Source organism: Pavona decussata, unplaced genomic scaffold (assembly GCF_977016875.1).
Source record: "Pavona decussata unplaced genomic scaffold, jaPavDecu1.1 SCAFFOLD_121, whole genome shotgun sequence".
Classification (NCBI taxonomy): domain Eukaryota; kingdom Metazoa; phylum Cnidaria; class Anthozoa; order Scleractinia; family Agariciidae; genus Pavona; species Pavona decussata.
Window position 1 is genome coordinate 386,115 of NW_028145535.1, and position 13,084 is coordinate 399,198.

The 13,084-nt window shown below is 38.8% G+C and overlaps 2 protein-coding genes across 3 annotated transcripts in view; both read left to right on the forward strand.

The window, feature by feature from the left end:
- The first annotated feature begins 776 nt into the window (after positions 1 to 776).
- On the forward strand, positions 777 to 7,614 carry LOC146469643 (uncharacterized). The gene is made up of 7 exons (XM_085123037.1): positions 777 to 841; positions 2,555 to 2,666; positions 3,488 to 3,628; positions 4,924 to 5,064; positions 5,253 to 5,396; positions 6,515 to 6,637; positions 7,473 to 7,614. Coding segments are annotated over exons 2-7 (654 nt in total). The 5' UTR covers positions 777 to 841; positions 2,555 to 2,563; the 3' UTR covers positions 7,475 to 7,614.
- Positions 7,615 to 10,127: 2,513 nt separating this feature from the next.
- The window catches only part of LOC146469644 (ferric reductase 1-like), a 52,573-nt gene continuing 49,616 nt past the window's right edge, over positions 10,128 to 13,084 (forward strand). Inside the window, exons 1-4 of one of the 2 annotated variants that reach the window (XM_085123072.1) lie at positions 10,128 to 10,475; positions 11,605 to 11,660; positions 12,534 to 12,710; positions 12,798 to 12,899. In XM_085123072.1, the coding sequence (XP_084979198.1) occupies positions 10,409 to 10,475; positions 11,605 to 11,660; positions 12,534 to 12,710; positions 12,798 to 12,899 (402 nt within the window). In that variant the 5' untranslated portion in view covers positions 10,128 to 10,408. The remainder of the gene's footprint in view (positions 10,476 to 11,604; positions 11,661 to 12,533; positions 12,711 to 12,797; positions 12,900 to 13,084) is intronic. The other variant, XM_085123071.1, reaches the window with a different exon arrangement.

Consider the following 13,084-nt stretch of genomic DNA (forward strand, 5'->3'; position numbering starts at 1 on the left):
GTTAAATGCAGTGTGTATCATTTATAAAAACTGGATCAGAGTATAGTGTAATTCCAGGGATTTGGTTGACTTAGCGTTCATGGTGTGTGAGCCATTATACCATTCCCGAGAAATAGAGGCACATTAAATTGTCTTCTGGTTGTTCTTGCAAAGAAAAATTATCACGATTTAGCGGTATTTCTTGATTGTTTTTCCGAAAACAATTATTCCACTCGCACTTGTTGGATATGAGATGATTATAGCCAACTCAGCGCTACGCGCCTCGCTGGCGCTATCTATCATCTCATAACCAACGCGCGCTGTTGTTAAATGCGTATGTATTTTTAAATAGATATTTATGATTTAGTTTTGTCTTGTTTTTGCTTATTACGGAAATTGGAACCCAGGTTATGTGGAATTAATTAATATAATCGAGTATATTGCCACCAACCAAAGTGGGACAAAAAAATTGACACCAGACAAGTTGGATATTTTAAACATTAAAATATTTACATTTAACTGTAAATATTGGTTTTGAGTCATTTTTTCTAATGAAGACCGTGATCAGTTACACGTACGCCTTTGTATCGAGTCAATTTGCTAAAAAAAAAAAAAAAGAATTAAGAAGCTTTATACTTTTTAAGTGTCGGCAATTAAAGCTTGTATTCAACCATTCGGTAGATCCTTTTTCGTCGATTTAGGTATAGCCACTGTCTTCTATATTCTTGAAACCGTTGCTAGGAAAAATTTAGTGGCTTTCAAAAATGCATGCTTGATAATTTAACATTTACAAATGTTGAGCTCCTTAGTTTACTTTATCAGACACCAACTTCAGAGATATCGGATTGAGCAGCCAAGTTTGGTAAGAATTTCTAAACAACAGAACCACAATTTTTTCCCTTTTACACTGAGCTCATTAGTATTAGATCCCTCTTACCTTTACTAGTCTTTAAGACAAACTCGTTCAATCATAAAAGCAATTCCTTCAATTAATTTTATTATTATTATTATTATTATTATTATATATCAGAAAGTCTTTGTGTTGAACGGTTGTTTCACGTCGCTTACGTTTCTCAGTTTTTCTTCGTATTTTTACTGTGTATTACCTTTGTCCTGGAGATGCTTCACGAGTTATTTGTTTCCTGAATATTCATTTTACACAAGGAAGGTTTTAATGGTAACCGTGACTAACCAAATTAGAGACTGATCCCAAACATGTCGGATCGTTAATGTGGGTGTGTTTTGTTCTGTTCCTAAAAGTGAAATTTTCCAAAAATTGGTACTTATATATCGTAAACGTATAATATCAGGTGAGGTATTCGTACATGTTTTTAAAACCAAATCTTTCGCAAAACACGTTTAGCTAATAACATGTAGGATTAAGATTTCATATTTTTTTAATCATATTTTTCCACACAAAAGAAGACGCATGACACAGAACATGATATAAAAAATAATTCAATCGTGTTGCGTGTTGATGAAATTCAGAGAATTTCCATTTTTGACAATAAAGGGGTGCTCAATTCTCATCTCCAGTGCCGTGGTAAGATCATTTGATATACATATCACTAAAATTTCCAATTTGAAACAATTTTTTTTCCCTTTTCTTGACCGTCATCTACGCAAATTGCTAGGCTGTCACAAATCAAATACTATTTTACAGCATCTTGGATTTCTCGATTTCTCCAAAACCTCAGAAACCCATCAGAAATAATTAAAACCAACCAAGAACTTGACGTAATATATCAAACACGAGACACAGTGTTTCATCACATATCAAACACCGAGAAGTGAGTTGAAAATACGACGCGTAGCGGGGTATTTTTGACGGACTTCGAGGTTTTTGATATTGTGATGAATCACTGTGATGAGTGTTTGATATAACTTCTCAAACAAAATGATTTTGCAGGGGAAAATGAAGGATGCAAAAACGAGGAGTTTTTCATCAGATATCCAAACACGTCACGGTGCATGATTTCCTTTGTCTTTGTCTTTTGAATTATTAATGAGTTTGGGAAACTAATTAATAATTCTTGAAGAGAAACAAAGGAAATCACTACCGTGAAGGAGCTTTGGAAATGTGATCTTAATTATCATAAAATTTTGTGAACTTTTGCTTCGAATTTCTCCGAGAATTATCAATAGTTTGACAAGCTATATCAAACACTCGAAAGAGTGTTTCCTCCTTTTTCCCAACACCTCGAAGTTGGTTAAAAAAAACTCGGCTGCGCCTCGTTTTTCCAACCTACTTCTCGGTGTTTGGAAATCGGAGGAAACACTCTTCCTCGTGTTTGATCTATTACGTCAAAATGTGATTGCCATGAAAACACGAAGTCACGTGAGGAGTACGACTTGTCTACCATATCGTTAGAAGATACTTTTATGCATAGTAACGAAGTTAGTAGCTTTAGTTTCCATATTAGAGAAAAAAAAACATTTTTAAGGCATCACGACCACTTTCTGCCTCAGCGGAACTCATTACTTTTTCACATGAGAAGATTAAGGCGAAATTAGACGCTTACCACTCTTGGGAACTGAACGTCACGCAATTCTCCCATTTTTGTCTTTTCGATAGTCCAGTAAAATGGAAGAAAAAATGTTGGTTATCCTTGTCCTGATTCTTGGTTCAGCTTTTGTGATCGCGAAGCCGGCTTTGGAAGCTGACGCAGAAGGTCCTGGCCTTCCAGGTAAAATGTTTGCTACTTAAATTGTGTCAAGCAAGTATTGTAGCTATGCAGTACAAAAACCTTTTTGTTCGTCCACTCCAAATTACCAATTAGAATGAAATGACAAATTCTGTTGAGCATGACAACATTATCAGTACTATGGGCGATCTATATACGGAGGAAGAAAGAATATATCTATAGAATAGGGCATATATGGGGAATAGACCTAAATGTTTATCCTGTTTTGGCTACATAATGTATACAGGTCATTTCCGTTGCCAATTGTCACTGAGAGATTTTAGCAAGTCAGAAGGAAAGTGGGCCATCTGAAGATGAAAAACTGGAAATTGTCTGTTTTGCCTTAAAAATTCAATAAAATCTGAATCACTTACCAAAAACTAGAAATATGATATGTATTTCCTCAAATGTTCGTCTGGTCCTGACACACACACTTCGACACCATTTATTGCTTCTGACTCGAGTCCCTCCCTTGATGTTTTGGCCAGTTTAGTTTGAAATAGCCTATAGAATTGCATGGTATTTTGGTCTGAAACAATAATTATATGAAAGGACTCCGGGACAGTTTCTAGAAATAGGATGACGAATTGTAGAGGCTCGACCACTTGTCCTGACACACCCTGCTTCCCAACTACGCAGCTTGCCTGCGTTTGACTGTTAAGAGTAACCAGTAGCTATTAACAGAAGCCCATCTTAATGGGCTCCTGCTATTAACAACAAAAAAGTATTCTGCTGGGCTCTCTCTTCCTTATCGCTAGTTTTCAACCTTTAACAATATTCAGTTGTTTATTTTAAACCTTTTTTTGTCTGTTTCATGTTGCCAGGGATCTGCAACATCAAACCTCCCGATCGATATGATTGCGGTTGGGTTGGGATAGATCAAGCAACCTGCGAAAAGAATGGCTGCTGTTGGAACAGTAGTGTGCCAAATTCAAAGTACTGCTACTTTTCGATACATGGCCCACGTAAGAATTTAATACCAGTATAAATTTCACATATTCCTTTGTCACACGCGCGCCCTAAAACCTAAGGCCACGGTCGCAAGGCTCACTAGGGTACTTATCCAACGACAACAGCAACGAAAGCGAAAACGTTATTTCAAAATATAACTTCAAAATTCGCAAGTATTTTAACTCATCCAACTTTTACAGAACAGCCAACTACCCAGGAACCAAATTGTTAGGCGTGGCGTTCGAGTTAAGAAAGAGAATGAAAAAATCTCCTTCGTGTGCTCGCATTCTCTACAAAACCTTAAATTTGGTAATTTTACGGTGTTTTGTGGCAAAGGATGGAAAAGAAATGTCCCCAAAATTTATAACGCACAGCATTAAATTAATATTATCGTTTTGGCTGCGCGGCGAGCGAAACGTTGAGGCTAAAAGAATCGGAATTCCGCATCAGTTTTGACGCTTAAAACAATTCAGTTTGAGATCAACTAAGGTCAAATTTTGCGTAGGTAGGAAAGTTTAATTTCATAGGCACATTAAATAAGGAATGTGTTAAATGTTTTAGGTAAGATACATACTATAGGCTTTGTGGGATATTATGCCTCAGATCAACATTTATATTTGATTGATTGGCTAAGGTTATCCTATCTAGACCGAGCAGGGGGAAGGGGGAATGAGGGAGCGTGGGCTGATTCTGGCTGCGGCGACTTTGAACATTCATTGGCTTTTATGTCGCCATGGAAACCAATTATTGGCAGGCAGTTTTTTTTTCAGAAAATGGAAATACCTTTAAACTGTTTTTTTAACCGTAACTCTTGCGCTTTTAGATCATATTAGTGTTCTTTTATAGGTTTTGATTACGTTTTGCGTAATTTTGGGGGCTTTCCTGAATTTTTGGGGGTAATCCAGCTTTCCAGGATGGCGGATCCAAGATGGCTGCCATTTGGCAATCATATGACATCATCATCTTCCGTTGCAGACATCAAAGTAAACATCTTTGGACGTTCTATCTACCCGAAAAGCTTACTTTCAAAGGTTCTATAGTTGCGAAATTATGGAGGGGGCGGCGGGGGGGGGGGGGAATCAACCCCTCCTCGGTTTGAAAATACAAAAAAAAAAAAAAAAAGGGTCCGGTCTAGATCCATGTGCTATTTTCACTAATGTTGCAGTGTTCACATTTCAATAAATTAGTAACACCGTTGCGAGCCGTTTTTAGGCCTGTCACGCAACGCTCGCTTAATCGAAGCGTTGCGTGTCGAGTCTAAAAACGACTGAGTTGGAGACTATGGCTTTTGCTGTCTTTTAATTTTCAGCCCCGACTTGTGATGTCGATGCTAATAATCGATATGAATGCGGATGGCTTGGCATCGATGAAGCTACTTGCCTGAAGAGAGGCTGTTGTTGGGACAGCAGCAAGCCAAACGCCAAATTCTGCTACGTTAAAGGCAATTCACGTAAGAATACACTTGACGTAAAACATAAATCCCACCAAAGTACCTAGCTGAAACCTCCTCTTAAAATTGAAAGCTCCGTACAAGTACATGTTCTGATGTGACTTAACTAAGTAAGTGGGTTTTTTTTTTTTCTTTGTTTGTTGTTGTTGTTGTTGTTGTTGTTGTTGTTGTTGTTGTTTTCCGTACAGATCTCCCCGACGGTCTTTGCCCTGTGGCTCCTTCTGAGCGCAAGGAATGTGGTTATTATGGAATAACGAAGAAGCAGTGTCTGGGGAAATCTTGCTGTTGGGATGACACAGTACCTAACACTAAGTGGTGCTTTAAACAACCTGGTGAGTAACAAGTTTTTATTTTTTAATGGATTTCAAATGTTGAGCACCACTGCTGTTTTAACACAACACAGTAATTTATGTCCAGTCCCTTCGCTTTCTGGGTGAGTCTGCTCTTCGTAATTCTGACAGAACGGAAACTAGGACGGTTTAACAAAGTGCAAACTGACGCTTATCCTTGGTGAGTTTTGCTAATGACATCACATGATGAGAAAATTACGCCACGATATCCAAATGGTGGCCAACTGGGATTAGCTAACCTCAAAAAGTTATAAGTTTTACCAAACGCATTCAAAATCAACTAAAAAACATTAAATGGTCTAGAACTCTGTACGTTTCATCGAAAAAGTCCGATATTGAGCAATGTGACATCTCAAATGAAATATTTTGCCAACAAATGTTTGGTCAGTGGAAACGAAAGTGCCCCTCACGAACCTCTGCGCCAAACAGTGGAAAACTTCCTTATCGAGGATATGACTATAGGCAATTTAAATCTCTATTAAATTTGGTTTTCACTTTACGTGGAAGAGTAATTCCACAACAATGCCCAAACTGTAGCAGAAACTGTGTTTTAAAAATTCAATAAGGAGATGAGGCCATAGCCTGTGCTGAATGGTTTAAGCAAGCCCTGGAAAAACTCTGGGCCCAGTTGTTCAAAGCTCGATTAAGCTAATCCTGGGATAACGTGAAATTTGATTCAAGTTCATATACTAATCAATAAGGGTTCTTCAAAAAGATATTTGCCCCTTAGTTTTGACTTAGACTTTTCTTTACCATTAGCTTTAAATTAGCCTTCAAAAAAATTATCAATGAGCGAGATGGATTAGCATTAATCAGTTTTGAACAACCGGGCCCTGAAGTTTGTTTGTTCATAATTTTAAACATCCATCTTCTGGCCTCGCCTGAAGTCTGAAATCCTGCACCACAAGTCATTGGATTGCAATTTGGAAACACCAGTTTTCTACGAAATAAGGGAATGAGACGCATCTTTATTTTTTAAAATTACAAATCACATTCGCTACACCTTTGGAATCAGGAAGGTTATCGGTAATGAGAGTTTATTTTTTCACGAGTTACAAATAACACTTCTGGTTTCTTTCTTATATAACTAATGTATCTAGATGAACCGACCACTGGCTGCTACATCTATCATGGTGTGGGAGGAACCTGCAAGTATGTTTGTGATCCCGGCGAGCGCAAAAACTATGGAATGTCGCAGTGCAAAGGCCGAATTTGTTGTGCCTGTAAGTGTTCTCAGCATCTAGTGTTCCATAGTATAGCAGGGTCTGCATGGAGTTAACTAATAGCTCAAGATAGACTAAAGTGTTAACTGTCAGCTGAGAAGTGCAAGTTTATTTTAAACTGATATCTGAGAAACGTTAAGAAGACTGTTAGCTGAGATGCCTAAACTTTGCCTGAGTACAGAGTGAGATTGGAATCATTTGAAACTTCTTCAGAAATCTTCGGATCATACTCAACACTATCGAGTGGTCATTTCATAATATACAAAACCACAAAAATACGTGAGAAGGAAACGTTAACTGGGATTCTTTATAATTAACTGACGGCTGAGAATCCAGTCCTCCCTCCCCCATACAGACCCTCCTAAAGGTATATCTTTACGAGGTTCACGACCCATCTACGTGAGCCAAATTTTCATCCAATTTCTTCCAAAACGCTTCGACATTTTTTGTGCTTAGGTATGTTAGTGTGACCGTTTGCAATTGCCTGAAAGGCTGCTATCGGCCATTCTGTTTTCATATGAATTGCAGTTTGAATTTTTTGTTTATTAATTCATCCAGAGATTTCCATGACATAGAGGGTTTTGATTTGCCTCCTGGGATCTGATTCCGAAGACTTAATTAGTTAAGATGTATCCTTTGTAGTGCATCTTAACAATAACTTATTGTTATTCCAACAATAGGCTATTGTTAATAAACAATACATAGAATGAATCTTAACTTAGAGCTTCGTGGGCTTTGTGGACATAAGCAACTGATTCAGACATATGGTTTAAATTCTGACCCGGCATCCTTCATCATGATGTTAATGGTTGAACTTTTTCTTTTATGCCCGTAGGAAGACAAGGGAAGTGAGAAAACGCGTCCTACACCCCCTGCACTTCATTTGATCAAAGGATGATAACTAATCGTAAACTTTACTTAATTGTGGGATATTATAAACATGTAAAAGGGCAATAAAAGTTAACTCTGGAAACAAATCTCCTTTCTCTTTGTAGTCAAAAGCTTGTAACGAAAGGAATGCATTTTACTTGCCACAAATGCGTACCGCATTGCCCTCTTTGTTTTCATTTTGAAAATTGATGCCTTCGAAATTATTAATCTGGCAGTATGCCACACATCTGTCACCGATGACCCCGGTAAAGGCATCCAGTACCAGTCCGTGACTAAGTGTTATTCAGATGATAGAGTATCCGACAGATTATTGGGATGTTCAAACCCAGCCATGACCTAACTTGCAGGGCTGGTGATGGAGAAGTTGAATCAATTCTTGTCTAAGCATTGGGTAACCTCCCTCGCAAACGCTCTTTTGGCTCGTCACGCAATCTTTCCGCTTGTCACGCAATATTTCCTCTCCAACGCTCTTTTGGATCGTCACGCAATCTTTCCTCCCCAACGACCTAGAGTCTCAGGTTGGGGGGGAAAGATTGCGTGACGAACCAAATGAGTGTCCAACAAGGTAGGCTAGGTAGGATGAGAAGGGATTTGATGCTGGGATTTCCAGATTGACACACTGAGAAAGATCAAGAAAAAGTTTCAGTTTCAGTTCCCTGAGACTTACCAATCAAAGAACAACAGTATTTGACATCGTGCAATATTACTTGACTGTGATTGGGTGTGAAATTGTGCCATGCTAACCCTACCAGTAACCCAGCTTTATATCGCCGTAACCATGCTTCCTCCTGTAGCATTATACCGTTGCTTTGCGTAGACTTGGAAGCTGTTTGTTTAGAGTATTCATGAGTATTTTCTTGACGAACGGTCCTCTGTAAATTGCGCTGATGTGATCTATCAGTTTGTCTTAGTATGCTATTCTTCCAAGAAACGCGAATTATTTAATCTCAACGGAAGAATTATGCGTGCTGACAACACTCACCCTCAGCCTTCTCGCTCACAAGGTATCTCACGCGGAGATGGGAATCTGCCACTAAAAGGCATGTTTTCTCTCCCCTACTCTATTAAAGGCTAGGAAAATAAGATCGTGCCCACCTCGCGTGACGGAGGGATTTTTATCAGAAAAGAATCGTCTTAAATTAACAGTCAAAGAATAACCAATATGATTTGCACAACACGTTGCTGTTTCAACGAGTTTCAAGGGTCAGTACAGTTTTGCCTACTGTTCTTGATTTTCACCCAGACTCAGACAATCGTGGGAGTGGCCAAATCGTTCGAGGCGAAGGCCTTGTGGGGGACGAGTTAGACGTGCGTGCATGAATGGGTAAATAGTAAATCATATGAGTGCATTTGCTTTATTTCAGTTATGTTTTAACAGATTAGTTTTTAATTAGTAAGCGTCGAAACCGAAAACTGGTGCGCCACGTACAGGCGCAAGCAAGACAGAGATCCAATGAGAATTCAAAGCAAATACATCCCTGGTGCCAGCTGCCAAGTCTCGAAAAACGTGTGCAAGCCAAAATCGGGTTTGGTTTTGACACTAAATTGAACGTCAACAGTAGGAAAAAAGTATACAACAGTGCAATGTTAATGACAGTTTGAATGCAGGCCCAAAAACTGGCGCAGAGATGAGCTGCATCTTTTTGCCCCATAATCTCACTCAGAGTTAAGTGATGACGTTATATAACGCAGGCTGATCGAATAACGTTTTCAATCTTGGATCCGCCAGAAGTAATCAAAACGAAAAAAAAAAAATGCAAAACGGATATAAAAACATGAAATCTACAGCAAGAAAGTTAACCTCTGTACATTATGTACATTAAAAACAAGACTCATCTGATCTGTGGAGAAAACTCCATTGTATTCCAAAAATTAGTTGCTATGGTAACACCAAATTAAGTGAAATCTGACCTACGAGGTTTTCATGTAGTTTATCGGTCCAGAAGATAGGGTTAATTTTTCCTGCTAGCAGAAGTCTCTGCCAGGGAAGGATTAATTCTCCGGCCTTTTCCTGCGCGGCGAACGTTTTTGTGGGGTTTTGGTGTGCGTTATCGCTGCTTAGCGTAGCCAATTTAAACGTCTGCTACCAAAATTTGACATTAGAAAAATAAATTTTGATCCGATTGCCGCTTTAATTAAGCCGATAAAGACGATGATCGTATATATTATTAGAAATTTGAAGCCACAGTTTTAATGTATATTTCTAGCTAGGTTTGTGATTCGGATGTTAATGTTTAATTTCTATTTACTCTTATTTTATCTGTAAATACACGACCCCACCAGCTCTGCTGAATACTCCATCGTGTTTAAATAAAGTGCTCAGTTCGGTTCAGCTAGCTCAGTTCACCGTGCGGAAATTGGGGCGAGAAAAGCAAAAAAAAAAAAAAAAAAAAAAAAAAAAAGCGAAAAGCGAAAATCACACAAGACCCCAACATAAACGCTTGCTAGGCAGGCTAAGGGTAAATGGGCGAGGCACGATGCCACTTGACAGCTGGGGACGCCTGCAATCTCCCAGTTGACGAGGATCCCGGGACGAGGATATATTGACAAGTGGCGTGGGGTGGGGGGATACTGCCGGTATGATTGAAATAAGCCGTTTTAAGTGACAAATTAAAGGCGATGGAACACCGGGATTGAGGGGAGTGAAAGTTTCTTCCGAACTTAAATATAAACATTCCTAGCACTCCGATTGACGTTTTTTAATCTCGCGCGAGCCAAATCTTTCACCATCCGCGTTGACTTATTTCCTCGTTCTGCCCCAGTGCCTAACGATCTTCTTCGCCCGCTGCTTAGAAACCTGGGTGCTAGTTGGGGTTTGGAAGAAGAAAGTTCTCGGTAACTCTTGAATTGAGAATTTTGGAGAATTCTTTATTTCACGGGATGGAACACCATCAAGTCTTTGGCGATATAATTGTCGTTAGTTTGCTTGCTATCTTACTCTGGCAAGGTCAGTTAGCGTGTGATTACTAACAGTAACATTGCATTGCTCAAAGAGTCAGAATGGTGCAGAGCTTAACGTGGTACCAATTTGACAAGTTTCCTCCTGCGCAAAACTCGAGACATGAACCACACCACAGCAAATAATACTGCTTTTAATATCTACACGTGAGGACTTCATCATCGAAAGTAGGAACCAACAAGTACAGCCTATAAACCAGTACTCTCTTCCGAAGCTCCGAATAGTTGAGCTTGCAGTAGATTTTTCAATAGTTCGAACAGTCTCAGGTACACTCTTGGGATTTACAGGGAAAGTGAAAGCCACCCTATAATAAGCACAGCACAATATTCTCCCAGTATCAAATGTGATTTGAGCTCAGCTTTAAATACGACACTTGAATAATTTCCCCGCATAATGTTTTGCCGTACTGAATTTGCAATTTTAATCAATTCTCTTTGTGTAACAATGACCGTTTATTAATCACAATTGCAGTTAAAACTGAATTATAGGGATAAAATACAAGCTTCAATAATTAACACGACTCTAATAAAAATGTAATTATATACACTGCTATAATATGAAACAAGTACATTTACACATTGAGCCCTTGATGAAAGTTAATAAATGAGCTGAAATGCTTTGTAGATTTAACTCAGTCCATTCCATCTCTTGATAGATGTAACAGAATATATTTCCTATCATTGATAGCAGGACTTGCGGGCGGGTGTGGCCAATGTGCGAGCCAGCGAGCCAAACGTGCGAGCCATGCGAGCCATTCGAGCCAAACATGCGAGGCTTGCGAGGCACGAACAACCCCCAACATAAATGCTAACCATTAAGCTACTTAAGCTAACCTGAGTGCTATTTAGGCTAACCGGAGTGTTTTTTAGGCTAATCTGAGTGCCTCGCACATCTGCCTCGCATGGCTCGCTGGCTCGCAGATTGTCAAGACCCCTTGCGGGCTGCCAGCTGATGATATTGCCCTGTGATCATCGGACGATTACCTTGCATAATTATTGCATATTACGGTGAAGTTCATTCTAGTTAATGTTATACTATTGCAATCATCATAAAATAAATATAAAATGATTGTTAATAGCCAATTACTAAGGCTGCTATAACTTTTTTTTTTATGCAGTTCCTGTCAGTGGAAGTCGGGTTCCACAAAAGCCAAAAGCTAAATCTCGACTGCTGGTAAGCAAATTATTGCACTCCTTCTTGCTTATAGACCTGTGGGCCATCATTTTAAGTCTTACTGAAAAATTCCATACCCACCCATGGATCAAGGGGCATTGGAAATTCCTAAGCGAGGGGGTCTTAAAAGTCAAAATTTTAGAAGCACAGTATGAAGCTAAACTGGAGTTTTCTAGGGGGAGGAGAGGGGGTGGAGGGTGCAAAACAGACTTGCTATTATACTGTACTGTGTCTTTAATCCGCTCAATTTAACAGGGTACAAATTATTGCCAAAGTTTCAAAGCATTGTGTAGTGTTGATTATAATCAGCTGTTCACTGAGGCTTTGATTGTTCTGCGTGCAGGCAAGGTATTGTGGTGGTAAGCATGTCAGACGTTCATTTGGACTATGATTTTCCATCCGAAGATTGGAGGGTCACTGGTTTGACGCTTGAATGCCCCCGCATTGTAATGTGCTGTAATACCTACTTAGTAGACAAGAAGACTTAACAAATTGTCTCTCTGTTTATCGACATGAATTAACGAATGGGTAGGAACAAGATATTACTACTAACTGAGAATAATCCTATGATGGTGGTAGTAGTAATAATAATAATAATAATAATAATAATAATAATAATAATAAAATAATAACCTTTATTTATCCTTGGCAGTGTTTAATTAGCACAAGTGTGAGTGGGGCTGAGCATTAAACTTCACAAAGAAATAATTTAAATTGAAAATAACATAACATCCATCTATGGAGGAAATGAGGGTTACATGAACATGTAAGCTCTATTATTATCATTATTATTATTATTATTATTATTATTATTATTATTATTATTTATTTATTTATTTTGTATTTTGTACAATTTTGATTCTGCCTTCACAGTTCTCCACATCGGATTGCGGTAAAACCAAAGGTTGCTACTTAAAACCAGAGTCTTGCTCTTCACCAAGTGACTGTGATTACCTCCTGACATACACACCCAAAGGTTCCTCCATCACATTTGAACTGAGCAGCAAAGAAAAATGGGTGTCAGTGGGATTCAACCACAAAGCTGTCATGGTAAGAATGACCGACAATTTAATTTAAAAGAATAAAAACTTTTCCTCACATGCCACACACAGTGATCTGCTTTGTCTTTGATTTCAGGATGGTACAGATGCGATAATTTGTTCCGCTTATCCTAATGGAAGCACTGCAATTGGTCATTATCCTGTGATTGGACACGACACACCTGTTAAAACCACACAGGTTAGAAAGGCAATGATGACACCACCTTCTGTTACAAATGTATGCCCAGTGTATGACAGTGTAGTTGGATAGTTTGTTAGTGCTCTGTAAAGTTCTACTGTTTTTTCCCGGTGAAAATCATTAAGGACAGTACGTTTGTTACTGTGCATACGTTCTGCGCATCTCGACATACTCCGGTTTCCTAT

What these genes read in the sequence shown, in the direction of transcription:
- LOC146469643 (XM_085123037.1), top strand. Translation starts at nt 2,564, where the DNA reads ATGGAAGAAAAAATGTTGGTTATCCTTGTCCTGATTCTTGGTTCAGCT. An exon ending in AGAAGGTCCTGGCCTTCCAG is followed by an intron (nt 2,667 to 3,487) that starts GTAAAATGTTTG and finishes TCATGTTGCCAG; the next exon opens with GGATCTGCAACATCAAACCT. An exon ending in GTGGTGCTTTAAACAACCTG is followed by an intron (nt 5,397 to 6,514) that starts GTGAGTAACAAG and finishes TAATGTATCTAG; the next exon opens with ATGAACCGACCACTGGCTGC.